We start from the raw sequence: 17,489 nt of genomic DNA on the forward strand, positions 1-17,489 counted from the left end.
TATGTTTTATACTGTTTTTAATTCAAAATAGCTGTATTATTAAAAATTTTGATTATTTTTTTATCAAATATGCTGTTGTTGTTGCTTTTGTTCAAATCCATTTAGTGAGGTCCAAGTATAGCAGCAAATTCTTTATCTCGATCTGAGATCTCGTTGATTTGCTGCAGGAAAGGCCTATCAAAGGAGCGGAGTCGTGCCCTAGCAAGCCCTGGACATTCATATAAGTAGTGGAAAAGACTTTCCTTCGCCCCTTTCGCTTGACAGCTTCTGCAGATAGGATTGAAGGGTAGGTTAAGTCTAACTGCATGATTCCCTACTTTCCCATGTCCTGTAAGGGTTGCAGTGATACGTGAAATGTTTGGCCGAGAACATCCTAGCAGGTCATTCGTCCTTTGGATTTTGTATGACGGCCATGTGTTTTTTGTTGTAACACATGTAGTTAATTGTCTTCATCTTCTTTCGGCTAAAGCATGATAGTGTGAAGTAATGGATGATTTTATTATGTTCAGTGGGGTGGAGACTGCCACCGCCTCTGCTATGTCTAGTGTCGAACATTTTCTTGCTAGCTCATACGCTAACTCATTACCACGTATGTTCCTATGACCGAGAACCCATGCCAGAGTAATTTCAACCGATGACTTAGTAATTCTAGTTCCTCTCTACACTGTAAGACTAGTTTGGATGAAATGGAGTTGGAGTCTAAGGCCCTGATAGCTGCTTGACTGTCTGAAAAGATAGCTACTCTTACACTAACTTCCTTGTAGAGTTTTAGTGATTTGCATGCTTCTCTGATCGCTAAAAATTCTGCCTGGAACACGTTAGTATAGTCAGGAAGTCGAATTGACTGAGATAGGCTGAGTAGCTCTGATTGGAAGCCAGCTTCCATACCACACTTCATCTTAGAACCGTCAGTGTATATTTCAATGTCGTATCTTCCAAGCACCTTCCCTTTGCTTCATTCGGTTCTCGGTGATAAACGTACCGTAAAGTCTTTCTTGAAGTTAAGGTCGGGGGCTGTGTAGTCTGATCTGTTTTTGAGCAGCGAGGGTCCCTGTAAGAGGATCTTACTGTGACTCTACGACCTTGTTGTCCAGCTTCCCATATCTCTGAGTCTCCCCACGCTGCAAGTAGCGATTGTTTTATATGTACATAAATCTAATGGCAGTAGATGAGTTAGTACATTGAGCGCTTCAGTAGGACTGGTGCTAAGCGCTGCTGTAGTTAAGATACACGCTGTTCTTTGAACCTTGTTCAGCTTAGTTTGGTTGTATTTCTTTGCTGTTGCGGGCCACTAGACTAGTGCTGCAAATGTTAGTATTGGGCTTACAATGGCTGTGAAGGACCAATTGGTTAGCTTTGGTTGGACAACCCATTTTTTACCCAACATTCTCTTACACATGTAAAGTGTTAAATATATGTGTCTTTAAAAATTTTTGTGTTAATATATTTTTCTTAATATATATTTTTTAAATTAAAAATATGTTTTTTTATATTTTTTATAATTTTTTCTATAGAAACATATGTACATATATTCACTGCTTGTATTTTCCTTTTCAAACAGCAGAGTTCATGTGTTTTATATTAGAAATACTTTTGTAATATTTTTTTGTATCGTTGCTTAGAAAATAATAAATATATTATTTGATTAAAAATGTTTTTTCTTCAAAATTAAAAATATTTCGTATTTTTTAATTAAGTACAACTCTTTTCAAAAAATTCTTATAATTTTCATAGATTTTCAATATGAATATATTTTCAATGCTTGTATTTTCCTGTAAAAGTGAAAAGTATGTTTTTTTAACAAAATTATATTTATTAAAAAAATTATATAAAATTAGTATTTCATGTTATATATGTATATAATTGGCGCGTACACCCTTTTTGGGTGCTTGGCCGAACTCTTCCTCCTATTTGTGGTGTACGTCTTGATGTTGTTCCACAAATGGAGGGACCTACAGTTTCAAGCCGATTCCGAACGGCAGATATTTTTATGAGGAGCTTTTTCATGGCAGAAATACACTCGGAGGTTTGCCATTGCCTGCCGAGGGATGACCATTTTGTTTATTAAAAACATTTTTTTTATAGAAAAGATTTTTTTGTTTTTTAATTAAAACCAATTTTTTTTATTTTTTTACGTTCAAAATAGTTTTTTCAATAAAAATGGTTATATTTTTTTTTTAAGAATATTCATATGAATTTTTTTAATTAAAAACACCTTTTTAACAAAAAATTCTTATATATTGGACAAAATCTGGCGGAGGAAAAAGCCAAACCAATTTTTTTTGTTGATAAACCCATAAGTTTCTTCTATAAGCGAAAAAAATGAGTCATCAGCATTATTATTTCTTTTCGTTTAATACTTACGTACTTCCGCAAACTTGGTATGAAACGTTTACAGATCGATATTATTTAATTTTCTATTTTACAATAATTTCGCTTTTTGTCCACAACAAATGAACTCCTTTTTATAGCGACTCTGATAAATTAAAATATAACCTCGGGTTTTTGTTTATATTTCATATCATTTTTTTGCAACAAAAGTGCGGGGTAGCAGCAAGAAAAATGAAAAATGTTGTATTTTTTTTTGGGCCAGGCAACAAATTACTTAAAACTGACAAAATAAAGCATACGTAGGTACTCAACAAAATTTTTTCAATATGCAGAATTTTTAATTTCATTTTGCTAAGTATTTCATGTAAAAGTTGAACAATTTCTCTAGCAAGACTTGCGTTTCTGACGTGGAGCAACCACAAATGGGACAGCAAAAAAATGTATTTCTTATATAAATCGAGCGCATCGAATCAAAAACCAACTGCTGTGAATACTCGTATATTTTAATCCATCATAAGTCCACTTCCGTTACACATAGAAACTTTACATAGACTCCTTTGACTAAGCTGGCTTTTCTTCAAAAATATTGTCGACCCTAATGTATGTACATGTACGCTAATTCGAGTATCTTTAGCCGCAGTAAAGTCTCAAATCTATTCTTTGTTTACAGCTACATATTTCTCCCCTGGACTTTCCTTGTGCAGCATACGAGTATTCTTTCATTCTTAAAATGTCAACAAAACAAAAGCATATCTACCTTAATTTTTGACCCCAACACACGTTCACGTTTATTACATCTCACGAGGATGACGAAGACGTGCCGTGCCACTTTAGTAGCGCCATTGCTTTTTGTTTGAATAGCACTCAAATGAAGCACTGCAATGCTGTTTTGCGAGCGTAAGGTGCCGAGCGCTTTTAATATTCAACCAAAGCCAAATCCGACAGTCTAACAATAGAACCATTCACACCACCACCACCACCACCCACAATTCCCCTACCACTCAGCACACAACACACTCTCACTTACATTTACAACACAACAGCTGCTGCTTCTCACATCTCATCACGTATTCGCAGAACCAAAACAACTTCATCATCGCCATCTTTGCCGAAGCGCTGAAGTAGTCCTTGAAAAAATCTTATTGTTTGCACTCAGCACAGCCATGCAATTTGCACGGCGCAACTTCAGTCATTTCGCCACTCAACGGGGACAGTTATGAGCGATGTGGTTTGAGCATGTGCACTCATTCTCATCTCTGTGCGTTAGCTCTTGGCTTTGGTCCATCAGACAATAGCAGTCTAAGCATTTTATGGGGATAAATGCAGTGAGTGCTGGGATTTAGCTATGTCTGACATACATACGCACAAGTACATAGTTGAACATAAATAAACATCAACGGTGGAGCAATGAAACAACACCAAAAATAATAGCGCCTTTTAGAACCAGAAAAAAAAACAATGAACAAAAACGAAAAAAATAACAATAGCAATCAGAAATGTTTGTGGCGCTTCCTGTTTTGCTGTTCTGTACTTCACTTCTTATAAAATGTGCGAGTGTATGTGCTGTGTGTACAAGTATTTGTACTCGTATTAGATATGTACTCCGCCCCTGTCAATTATGAAAATGTTGCCCTTCCAGTTGCCACTGCACACTCCTTTGCATTTGCCATTTATTTGCGTTTTGTTCCTTTGCGTTCCCTTTGTATGTGTGTTTGTGGTTATTGTGTCTAAGTTTATTGTGAAGGGTGGTAGTGAGTTGACGATTATTTAATCCATTTCCAATGAACGGATATTAGAAAACTTGCTGAGTATTCAGTGAATTAAGTGAGCTTATGGCTCGGCAGAGGACAACTTACGAATATTATTGTATTTTTTTGCAATAAGGCTGGGATATTATCCTTATATAATTAACTGAAATACATACACATCTTAGGACTTTAGAAGGGCAATTCTTCTGTAATCAGAAGCAAAAATTTATTGCAAATTAAAGATTTCAAAGATATCTCTCTTCTGATAGTCATATATGATATTTTCAAGAATGATAAAAATTAAGTGTAATTTTACATTGAAAATTAGTTGGCAACTCTATTCAAAAATAATCACTAAATAGAGATTTAAGGACTTTCTTTCCTCTGATAGCAACTTTATGATATTTTCAAGGGTGATAAAAATTATGTGTGTTTTTATGTTGAAAATTAGTTGGCAACTCTATTCAAAAATAATTCTTAACCAAAGATCTCAAAAATTCTTTTCCTCTGATAGCATTATTGTAATATTTTTAAAGGTGATAGGAAATGATTGCAAGTTTATATTGGAAAATAGGTGGCAACTCTACTACAAAATAATTACTTATTTTATAATTGAAGATTTCAAAACTTATTTTCCTCTGAGAGCCACTTTATGATAATTTCAAGGGTGATAAAAATTATGTATATTTTTATATTGAAAATTAGTTGGCAACCCTAGTAAAAAATAGTTCTTAATTAAATATTTAATAAACAACTTTCGTCCGATAGTCATATTGTGCTATTTTCCAGGATGATACAAATTAAATTAAATTAATTTCTAATTAAATATTTTACGAAAATCTATCATCTGATAGTAATACTACGATATTTTCAAGGGCAATAAAAATAAGTATAAATTTATATTGAAAATCAGGTGGCAGCTTTATTTAAAGATAACTCCTAACTAAAGGTTTCAAAACTTCTCTTCTTCTGACAGCAACATTCTTATATTTTGAAGGGTGTTAAAAAATAAGTGTTATTTCATACTTAAAATGAGGTGGCAACTCTGTTCAAAATTAGTATTTTTCTTGAGTTTTTAAAATAAAATATATTTTAAGAAACTTTGAGAAGGAAATTATAGTTTTCCTTAAAAAATTTTGGAAATACCTTTGGTGGTTTAAAAAAAGGCCTGAAATTGTTTTCTTACAGTTCTTCATAAAAGTGTAGTGCTTTAATTTAAAGTTATTTTATCTAAGAAAATTTTGTTAATTTGAAGCAAAATATATTCGTTTTTTTAAAAAATATATTCGCTTTTTGTTTTAATTCAATAGGAGAAAATATATTTTCTTCAGAAACTCTTTGAAAAAAAATTTTTTTTCTTAACAAATTTCGGTGCAAAATATTTTCTGGGGTTTGCTTTTTGTGATTCTTTTTTTTTTTTAAATCGTTTCTCGAATTTTTTTCTCCTTTTTTTAATACTAGATTAGGCTATGATTAGTATAACTGCAAGTTTCATAATGAGATGCTTTTTCGGAAACTATTTTTTTAAGTAAACAACACACAATTTTTATAATAGTGGAAGAACCGAAGATATTATATTCACATCAAAAATTATACCATACTGTTCAATATGGAATTAGTGTTAAAATTATAAATTTTTTTTTTTAATTTTGTTCTGTGCACTTCTGGCTAAACTTAAGCCTACAAATAAATACGTTTTTTGAAGGACTTTAAGACAATATGAAAATACCTGGATTGCTTGTCATGCAGTCACTCATCAGTAAAATATGTCAGAATATATGTTAGTATATTTTGAATGTCGTAGTGTCACTGATAAGTGAGCAATAAAAACTTAGAGATAGAAATTCTTTGACGATAAAACAACTCAACATTTTCTTCACAGAACTTAAAAACTAAGCATTAGCTTTGAAGTAACCTCACGAAAAATGCATGCATTCACGCAAACTTGGAGTAAAGGATATCCTGCCAATTCAAGGAAGCAACACCGACTTGTTTGTTGAAAGCATTAATCCTTTTCTTTATCCGTTTGTTTTGATATCTGTTCTGCAGTAGCAGTAAGAATTTGTGGAGGAACAAATAACAAAAGTAAAAAATTATCAAGCCTCTGAAAGGCGCATGAAACTTTCTCCAGCTGGCAGGCGAACATTTGCACATATTTCTTGTAGAAAAGATTGGGATTAACTAAGCGCTAGAGTGGGTGGAGGGAATGAAAATTAGGAGAAGATAGAGATGGCTTTGCTAAAAATAAGGAAAATAGAAAATACGAAATCCTGCTACGTTGCCGTGAATAAGACGACACATAGATAAGCAGATCAGGCGACAGGCAGCTGGCAAAGAAATAAACAAACGAATTGAAGGAGGAGTTTCCAAAAAGAATGAGACATACAGATAGGCAAAAAGAAAGAAAGACAGACAGACACAGGGACAGACATTTAGACAAGCTGTCAAGTGCAGCAAATGAGCGCAAGGCACAACAGGAAAAAGTCACCATTGTGTTGGCGTGTTGGCAGGCAGTATTAAGATGTGGCAGCAGCAAAAGCAGCAATGGCAGCGGCGTCAAAGCCGTAGAAAATGGCAGCCGGAAGCGCGCAAAGGCAGTGAAGCTAAATGCCACAAAGGCAGACAAGCATACATCCGTTCTTATGCACTCGCATTTTTTGCATTTATGAATGGATATTCATGTCGTTATTCAGACAACCAACTAGGCAGCCATCCAGCCAACCATCCAAACAGCCAGCGAGACAGTCAGTCAGTCCGTTAACTAGTAAATGAGAACGCGATGCGGAAATCCTGGCTGCAATGCAGTGCGTTGCTAAATTTTCATATTCATTGTAAATTTTGCATACTTTGCTTGCCTTGCCTTCCTTGCAGTTCCTCTACGTACTTGTGCGCGTGAATGTAGCGGAAGACAAAGCAGTGAGCGCAATATTAAAATGCAAACAACATGGTTTGGAATTCCTCCGCGAACTTTTTGATGATGCTGCTGCTGCTGCTACTACTGCTATTTCTTCCTACAACTGTAATTTTCTTCATTTGTTTGCATTTACTTCGAAATTCAATTCTATTCAAATTTACTCATGGCACAGTGACTGCTTTCGAGCCAAGGCAAACGCTGCGGGCGTAGTGTTACCAATAATTAACTGTTGCAACAGACATAATTTTCTTTGTTGGCAGGCAAAGAGTACTTTCTTGGCTCCCATGTATGTATGTATGTGTGTGTGTAGGTATGTGTGATGTTGCTGGCAACTAGAGTGTGGGGTGAGACATTCAGTATGCTGTCGCTTTGTTAATTGCGAGTGCACACGCTGGCAGCACCTGTAAGCGCAAACTAATTGCAAATGTCGTGCAACTGCTTGGCCGCAGGACATCCGACTGTTGTCAAAAGCTTGTTGCTTGCAACGCTTTGCACTTAGCTATGAATCATTCCATTGTTATGTAGCGCAACGCGAGGAAAAGAGAGATTGCTCAAACAAAGCTATGCCTTTAAATTGGAGAGTAAGAATTTAGGTGGATAAATAAAAATTAAAAATATAAAAATTTAAAAGTGCATAAATAAAAATGAAAAATATAAAAATTTAAGAACCAGCTGTAAAATATTTTATTTTTTATTTTTAGTAAATTTCGTAAGCAATTATAAAACCGTGCGAAATTGAGAGTTATCGAAGAAAAATTTCATATGCACCTAAAACCATAGGTTCTATGTAGTAATGCTGCATTCTGAGTTTTCCATTTTTTCAACAATTAAACTTTTGAAGTCCTTAAAACTTTCAAAATATTGAAATTGGGGGAAAAATAGTTTTAAATGCTTATGTTCACTCCACGATATTAATATGTATGCCAAACAAAAGAGAATGTATTCGGAAAATAAATTTTCTTTTTGTTTGTTTTTCTCCAGGATAAATATAGTATAATAATGTCCTTTGAAAAATTCTCCAGAAATGTTCTTGAAATTTTATAACGAATTAGTTTGAAAAAAGTTAAAGGTATATGTATGTAGTAATTGATACCTCAATTGCGTTTTTCACCTTTCTAAAAAAACGTAAAAAAATATTTCAACTTTCCTTCCGAAAAATAAATAAAGTCTACCCTGAGATTTTTTTGGAGACCTCTATTTTTTTATTGATTTTCCTCCGTAGAGGAATTATTAAGATCAACTTTCCTTCCGACAGATTTTTTTGGAGACCTCTTTTTTTATTGATTTTCCTCCGTAGAGGAATTATTAAGATCTGAAAATGACACTTGAAAACACCATTTTTTTTTATATTGTTTTAAAATAAATAATTCGGAAAATTTAAGGATAAGAATAAACCTTTCACGTGCATATGAAATTTCTGCGGGATAACAAACAAAGTTGATTTTTGTCGCACGGTATAATACAAAAGTTAACTGAAAAGTTAAAAAATAAGTGTAAAAAAAATTTATAAAATTTTATACTGAAAATTAGGCGGCAACACTATTCAAAAATAATTCTTAAATAAAGATTTCAAAATTTTCTTTCACCTGACAGCGACGCTGTGATATTTTCAAAGGCGATAAAAAATAAGTTTAATTTTATATTTAAAATCAGGTAGCAACTCTATTCAAAACTAACACCTTATTCAAGATTTCAAAACTGCCTTTCTTCGGATAAACACATTGTGTTATTTTCAAGTGCGATAAAAAAAACTGTAATTTTTAATTGAAAACTAGTTGGCAACTCTTTCAAAACTCCCTTTCAGCTGATAATCACATTGTGTTATTTTCAAGGGTAAAAAAAATATGTTTAATTTCATGCTGAAAATAAGGTGACAACTCTATTAAAATTAATATTTTTCATAAGTTTTTAAAATGAAATACATTTAAAAGAACTTTGAAAATGAAATTTATAGTTTTCCTATTATTTATACTTTTCTCAAAATAAATAATTTGGAAATTTTAAGAATATTTAAGAATAAACATTTCACGTGCATATGAAATTTCTCCTGGATAACAATAAAAGTTGATTTTTGTCGCACGGTGTAATGCAAAAGTTAGAGGAAAATTCTTTTTTGAAACAAAAAATATGTATACACTTACAGCTATGTGCAAAATAAAGGGACAATGGTGTGCCATATAGAAATTTCAAGCGAGGGAAAGTAAAATTGGAGAAATGTATAGGAGTATATTTAAGGCATAACAACTTTGAGAGAGCTTATAAATATTAAAAATATTGAATTTCATTACTGCATCATAAATTAATAATAAAGTAAAGAATGGGCGTTACGCACAAAAAGTAAGACTTAAGTCAGGCTGATTAGTCTGAGTATATCTCGCTCACGATGTTAGCCTGATCTCAAAGATGGAACTTGATCTCAAAGGCAGATTTCGAGCTCACAGAAGCAAATGTTCGAAAGCGATTTATAAAACTTGCATGCATAGGAAACGAAAGCTTCAACTCAGATTCCTTTATCTGATTAGCTTTTCCTCACGGTAGTAAGCTTTATTTCAAAGGCAGAGTTTGAGCTCACAGAAGCGATTCAGAAATTTTTATGCTTAATAACAAAGGATTAACAATGACAATATTAAGGATTATTTTTTATTCCCATAAATTATTTTTATATGTTAATTATTTTTGGTTATTTTTTTATTACCAAATCTTTTGCTTTCCTGAGTAAAATTTCAAAAATTTTGTGTGTGTTGTGCTTCCCTTTTTACCTCACCTCAGCGCCTCAGCGATTTTCAGTTATTCACTCTAATATACCAACTTCAAGTATACTTTCAGACAAAGTGAATTAATTTCCTAATCTCTGCACATAAAAAATAAAACTACAAATTAAAAAAATGAATTTGCCTTAATAGAGAATTCCTCCACAAGAATTTTGTTTTTCCTCTCTAAGTTTCCAAAAAATACATAAATGCAAAAAGCTGCCCCAACCTCTCACCACCTGAACGGGTTTTATACTTTCTTTTTATTTTTTTCATGACACACATATTCGTTCTTCTTTCCTATCATGACTAAACCTTTTATCAATACTTTTTCCCCAAATCGCTTTCATATTTCAATCCCTTTGTTATTTTTTTCTCCGCATTTTTTCCTTGTTCCCTTTAGTTTATTTTCCTTTCTATTTGGTTTCCTCCCGTTTTGTTCCATTTACGTTAGCACTTCAATTTAACTCCGACCGCTTAATTTCTCTTCAACCAGTCGCAAACGCAAATTGGTGTACTGCAACTATGTATAAACTGCTAGGAATGCCACTAATACCGAACTGGTTAGCGTCTAGTGAATTTAGAATCATGACTAGTTTGCGTTACTTCTCTTTCATAAAAGCAGCTGTTGAATTTTGTTGCTATTTTTTCGGTTTTGACACCGCCACAGTTTGAAGACAGATAACGCCACTAGCGACATGAGTAGTGAGGTAATTCGAAATTGAAAAAATCTTCCCAAACCATAAATTTGTTTCACTGGTTCAGTTTTACTCTGCAGGGTTCATGTGACACCACTTGTTTCTGTGCGTGTTTTGGTATTCCTCATCCGTACGCATAAACAACTTTATTTGAGTGGTGTTGCAACCCAGTAAGCAATAGTGAGTGCCACATTGAGAGTAAGTTGGTAAGCGAAGTGAACAAGATTTTCGCTGAACGCTGAAAGAATGTTAGCTCTAAAAATTGCAGTAATTGAGGCGTGATGCTAGAAACAGTCACCGACGTAAACGCAGTCCCCTGTCAGCTGTTACGATCAAACTAATGAGAACCCCATGTAAATGAAAAATTACTTCCTTCCGTATCGTACTATCGTAGACTTTATTGCAGGTTTTTTTTTAATTCCCGTAGAACCCTGTCAGCTGATTGCTCTCTCACCACACAGTGCTGCCAAGCAGTACATTTCGAAATCATTTACAAAATAAACTTAGAAATTTTATAATTTTTATTAAAATGACTTAACAAGACTGTTGTATAATGTTAATTATAGATAAATGAATTATTTGCATTTGTTGGTTTTTGGCTTTGGTTTATTAAACAATGAAAAATTGTAACTGATAACGCGGATGTGTGAAAAATTATGTAAGCAAAAATATCAATGGCAACATTGTGTAGATACAACCAAACACATACACACACAAACCGATGTATTGTGTAAATATGTAACTAAAAGAACGCAGTTGTTCTCTACGGGATGAGCTTTGCTCAGTTTTGTGCTCTTTAGGGGCTGCGGTAAGGGACTACGTACGTCGGTCACTGTTTTCAGCATGAGAGTCGAGCGAAAGTGTTTTTTTATTGAAATGGAGACTACAGAATTTTCAAGCTTATTTATAAAAAAAGTTGAACCAACTCACTAATTCAGACCCTAACAGGAAAAGTGGCCAAATAATAAAAGATAAAATGCTAAATAATTGTTTTAGATGACTAGACAGGTCTACAATATCGATCATAATTTAGGAATTGCGGATAAAACATCGCTGCGTCGTCCATCCCCGGTAGCTTCGTTTTTGTATATAAAAAGTGAAGGCCAGAAGTTTGAATTTTAAACTCCTGAGAAGGTCAGGAATAGATGTTTAGGGTATGCTACATACTCATTCTCCACACCATAGATTTGACTCCATATTTTTTTTTTACAAATACTCTAGCGTAGTTCACTCATTAATGGACCGCGGGCATTGAAAAGGGATATGCCTCGCCTTTTCGTTTTATTCGGGGGTACTGCGAGCTGCTAGGGTCGTTCTGTAGATGGACCTGTGCAGGTATGTTTTGAAGCAGTCGTGTCCCGTAAGTAACAGCATGGTATGGATATTGTTCGCGTTTTCGCTCAATCTATCTGGGAATGTTTGAAATCAGTTCAAAAGCTCACCGACCTTTCTTGGATAGCTCCCACCGTATCTGTAATTCTGTAATTGTTCGCTTTCTTTCTTCTTTTGTAGCTGCGCTCGGCGGTCTCAGCCCAATGGTGTTATATAACCGATCCATCTCAACCGCAAGATACCTGGATATCCAAAGCGAAGTCATTACTGAATAAATTTCAAGCTCACCATCACTGAGTTTAGGGTCACACTGTTGAGTAGTATGCAGGGAGACTGTAGTAGAGTTGGACGTAGAGTTTCTTACGGAACACATTTCCAGCAAACTTTCTATCCAAAGCTGGACCAACTGCGAACAGTTTTTCTATATTTATTACCAAAATTGAGGTGACTATATTATAAAAATCTGCCGCCGTAGCCGAATGGGTTGATGCGTGACCACCATTCGAAACACAAGAAACACCAAATGATAGCAAAAACATTTTTCTAATAGCTTTCGCCGCTCGGTAGGCAATGAGAAACCTCCGAGCGTATTTCTACCATGAAAAATCTCCTCATAAAAGTACAAACTAAAAAATTGTTTTGAAAATCTTTGGTGTATTTAAACGAGTTAAGCTGCAATTATTGGCGCTTTTGCTATCATTTAATTCTGTTTCGCCAATTTAATAGCGTAGCTTCAGCTCTCATTGATCGGAATGAGTGGTAAGAAAGTTTGAAAATGCCTGATCAGCAGCTGATTACCTGATACAGCAGCCAACTATTCTGGAAGAAGTGTGCAGGGCATCATAACTCATTTGTACAACACAAAACCCTGAACAAATTCTTCGCCAGAAGAACAAAAAAAGTAAAAAATTTCATTCGCCCAGCACATCTCGATACACCTCATATAACTAATACTGGTATAAATTGAAGAAAACGCAACCAAATTTGTTTTCCGTTCTTTCTTATAGGAGCAACACTCCCTCCGAGAGTCTCCCAACGCGTAAGGCTCAATAAATTGTGAAATACTGATACCGAAACTCATGAAATATGAAATGCGTATAGTGTCCCTAACAAATTTACTTACTGGGCTATTGCTGCTTATATGTCGGTTTTGTTTTTGGTGTACAAGTTATTGGTAAAATTTTTAAAAGGATACACTTCCTACCGACATGATTGGATTTTTCCGGTGTATAGACTCTGCTGTTGTTTACTAACAAATGCGCATAGTGAGAATGTATGCTTCACTGCAAACACAGACACATACACAGACACAAAATAGAATGTTTACAGTAGTCGAGTGTATGTTTTTGCGTAAATTGAACGTGTCTGATTGGCTAGCGGAAAAGCTTTTATTGATTTTTGTATGCCTTTGTTTACGACGTTCACTTTCAACAAGCGCGGAAGGTGTTGCGGTACATATGTAGATAATACAAGCATACACACTCATACATATGTAGATACATCTCCGCATATTTGTATGTACATACGTACGCTTTATCGGTTTGTTTGCTTGTTCCTGCGCATTCAATGGAGTATTTGCACACATAGAAGTTTTACTGTTTCTGAAGCCAACAGCTCCTGTATTCGATATTTATTGCTATTTTTCTAATTCATTGCATTTTAATGGCTTAAGTGAAATTGAATAGTTCTCAGATCGTTTGGCGAAACTCTATATGCTCCTTTGAGTGTGTGCATCCCCCTTGTCGAGTTCATAGAATAGGGATACTCAAATGAATCGATACATGAAAGTCGAGTGCGCACTTCAGGGCACATATTTTCTTCTCCATACATAAGTATGTATGTATGTATGTATGTATGTTTGTTGTTGTGTGCATGTATTCGTGGTGTGTGTAATGCGAGTAAGTGTGTCTAGCGTGTAAGCATACATACATATACGGCTTCAAGAATTGCAACAAAGTTAGCTTCACAAAGGATTGTAATCCTCTTTCGCTTTCATGTGCAAATGCAGTAAATTAATTTTATCTGAATGCTGATGTTAAGGTATAAGCAGTAAATTAGAAATAAATTAAAATAAGTAATTAGTTTTTGTTATTATATCTTTGCGTCGCCTGAATTTATTTGTAAATGAAGAATTTGCTGAGTAGAAGACAATAGAAACACCCCGCAGTGAGTGAAATATGTTCATATATTCTCGCTCTAAGTAAATTTGCTATTCTTGAGTGATTCTGTTGTGTATATTTTATTTTTCTACCTATTTCTCATTTTTCCATTAGCCGTACTTCAAAACTAATATCTGAAAATTTTCTTTCTTCACTTCCAGCCGACCTCAAATACACTGACAATCAACGCGTCATCATCCATGTCAAGGATGTGAACGATGAACCGCCTTATTTCATCAATCGCCCACTGCCCATGCAAGCCGTAGTCCAACTAAATGCTCCGCCCAATACACCCGTGTTTACATTGCAAGCACGTGATCCCGACACCGATCACAATATTCACTATTTCATAGTGAGAGATCGAACAGGTGGTCGCTTCGAGGTGGACGAACGTTCTGGCGTGGTACGCACACGTGGCACCGATCTTTTCCAATTGGACATGGAATATGTTTTATATGTCAAAGCAGAGGATCAAAATGGCAAAGTAGATGATCGTCGCTTCCAGAGCACACCCGAAGAGCGTCTATCGATTGTGGGTGGCAAGCGTGCACCACAATTCTATATGCCCAGCTATGAGGCGGAGATACCGGAGAACCAGAAAAAGGATTCAGAGTAAGTGTGAAAAGATCAAAAGAACTATTAATACGTATATAAGTATATATATACATTTTTTATAAGAATACAGCGCACATTTTCTGCAAAAGTGACGCAACTTAAAATTTGGCAAAATCGTGTTTTCATATTTTTACTCTTCATAAAACACATCTCTCGTAGTAATCAAAAAATGAAATTAATTCTTCACTGTTTTCAATAACTTGGGAGCAAGAAACACTGTTTCGCCGGGTGGAAATAGGATAGGTCATGATGGCAACGAACAAGTGGATTTCGTAGCGAAATTAGGCGCTACATGAAAATTCCTTGGGTCACAACTCTTTGAGGGCTTACCACAGCCAACATAAAGGAATCTATATGATGGAGGGATGTTGGAGGGAAAGTGCAGATGAAGGCAGGCTAAACAATTTTTGCTTCCTTCTAGAAGACTAGGTGCTCTAGACTATAGTAGAATACTAGGCTTCTAATTCTTTATAGAGACGACTTACGCACTCTCTCTAGATATCATAAAGGACACAGTATTCTTTGCTATCAGCTTAAAAAACTAGGAAACTATTTTGAAACAAGCGTCTGTAGTTTTTGCGAACTGGAAGATGAGACCTTCAGCGCTCATCTTCTGCGAACTTGCATCTCTAGGAAGACGAAGACTTCCTCCCCTAGATGGTATGACTCTAAATCCCCGGCTAGTATGAAACAGTAAGCCTGAGAAAGTGCTCAAATTCCTTAGAAGTATTCAAACACAAGCTCACAGTCGTGCACAATACAAGAGAGAGATATACCAGAGGTAGCCGTCCACTATGGCCCAATGGAAACAGTCAAAAGATCTACTCGGTTTTCGTTATAAATATTTACCAATATAATCGTGTTTTCTTCCTACTGGCTATGAGGCAATGTGTTGAAATTTTCTTTTTACGCCTTCTAGTGAATAAAAATTTTAATTTCATTCTGATTCAGAACTCGAATATAACTGAATACGATGGTGATAAAACTTTTTTTCTTAACTATCGGTCACATCTGATCTTATTACTATTTATATGCCTGAAATACATATTTAATATGAAATATTGCTATGTACAGAGAAATAGCGCACTTGCCCAGAATAACATTTTTTTTCCTTGTTCACTCTACTCGAGAGCATAGGGCCTCGGCAAGATTCAGTCTTGCGTTGGTTTCTTTAATGTATTTTGATTTCTGACAGGGTAGGTGATTGGACTGCCCCTAACATAAATGATGATTATTTGATGTTTTGATTACTGAATCACCAGTTATTTTTGCACAAATTTATTTATTTATTTGAATTGGAAAATCGGAACTTAACACATTTTGAACTGGACTCTGAAATTTATTGATCTCCAAGAAAACAGAATTTAGTTGTAACAAATTGGTAAAATTTGTTCATAAGTTTCTTATTAGATTAGTATTTCGTAAACTTTTGTTGTTTTAGAAGTGCTTCGCACCTGCGAAGTGAACTTTATTTTAACTTTTGCCATGTCTCTAAAGGAGTAGAGTTCAATGTTTCCTGCACTCCTTGCCATAGTTCGCTGGGATTTTTAATTTCGTTTGACCAACATTAAGCTTAATATCGTTCCATTTCAATGCGCTTTTTCTGTATGCTTGGAGTCGTTATCATGCATGAATAACCAGTTTAGTGGCATGGACTCGAAGAAATATAACTCCAGCGTATTTTTGAGAATATCAAGACAAGCAAACTTATCCATATTCTTGTCCATAATGTGCAAACCTATCCATGTGTTATTGATCCAACTCTATTTCAAAGAAAATGATCCCCAAACATTCAAGTTACCCACACCAAGCTTTACGGTCATTGCGGTCTCTTTTTTATACCGGGGATTGAACTTTTGATTTTTGTCACGATGAACAAGTGTCTTCTTATTAAGACCAATCCAAAACATTAATTTTAGTTTATTTCGTAAAAAAGTACTATTTTTGGGAGTTATACGTCTTTGCTTTTATGGGCATTGGCGAAAGACAAACTTGTCTTGATATTTCTTTTTGACAGAAGCGGTTTTTTTCTGCTGACGCGCCGATAAAATATATTTTCATTAAGGCGTCTTCGCAAAAATCTGTTTGATATATTCAGGCTATATTTCTCATTTATTTCCTGCATTATCGCTCGAGAGGGCTTAGAAAGGTCACGCTTGCTTTTCTTAACGATGGCCTGTCTTCGAAATTTCTTTCTTTGAAACATATTTTTGGCTGTACATTTGATGACATTGTCTACCATTTTATACTAGGTCCTCTTCCTCATACCTAAAGGTCCATTTGAACTGATGATTGACGTAGAACTTCGTTGTACAACGCAATAATATGTATTTCAAGTGAATCACGGCAAAAAGATAAATTAAAAAAGTTAAAGGACTTATTGTCCGTAAAAATATTAACGAGTATCAGATAATCTTCTAAGAAATAACAATTTCCATAAAGAACACTAAGTTCAATATTTCTTTGTCCGTAATTGTACACGTATTGAATGCATTGCTTTTTGATTTGGCATCGATGTAAATTCATCGAAAATATATTATTATTTTTTGTAAGCAAGATAAGACGGGATCACAAGATGATATCATATAACGAAATCATTAACAAAATCATATGATGATATCTTACGATGAGATAATATGATATATAACAGAGTCATATGATGAGAGCATACGATGAAAAAATGGAAAAGATCATATGATGAGATCATCCAACTATATCATATGATGAGAGCATACGATGAAAAAATGGAAAAGATCATATGATGAGATCATCCAACTATATCATATGATGAGAGCATACGATGAAAAAATCGAAAAGATCATATGATGAGATCATCCAACTATATCATATGATGAGAGCACACGATGAAAAAATCGAAAAGATCATATGATGAGATAATCCAACTATATCATATGATGAGAGCATACGATGAAAAAATCGAA

The 17,489-nt window shown here is 34.6% G+C and overlaps 1 protein-coding gene across 1 annotated transcript in view; it reads left to right on the plus strand.

Moving 5' to 3' along the window:
- Positions 1 to 14,170: 14,170 nt before the first annotated feature.
- The window catches only part of LOC129247914 (neural-cadherin-like), a 110,434-nt gene continuing 107,115 nt past the window's right edge, over positions 14,171 to 17,489 (plus strand). The window contains exon 1 of the mRNA XM_054887283.1: positions 14,171 to 14,544. Coding sequence (XP_054743258.1) covers positions 14,186 to 14,544 — 359 coding nt within the window. The 5' untranslated portion in view covers positions 14,171 to 14,185. The remainder of the gene's footprint in view (positions 14,545 to 17,489) is intronic.

Source organism: Anastrepha obliqua, chromosome 5, assembly GCF_027943255.1.
Source record: "Anastrepha obliqua isolate idAnaObli1 chromosome 5, idAnaObli1_1.0, whole genome shotgun sequence".
Lineage (NCBI taxonomy): Eukaryota > Metazoa > Arthropoda > Insecta > Diptera > Tephritidae > Anastrepha > Anastrepha obliqua.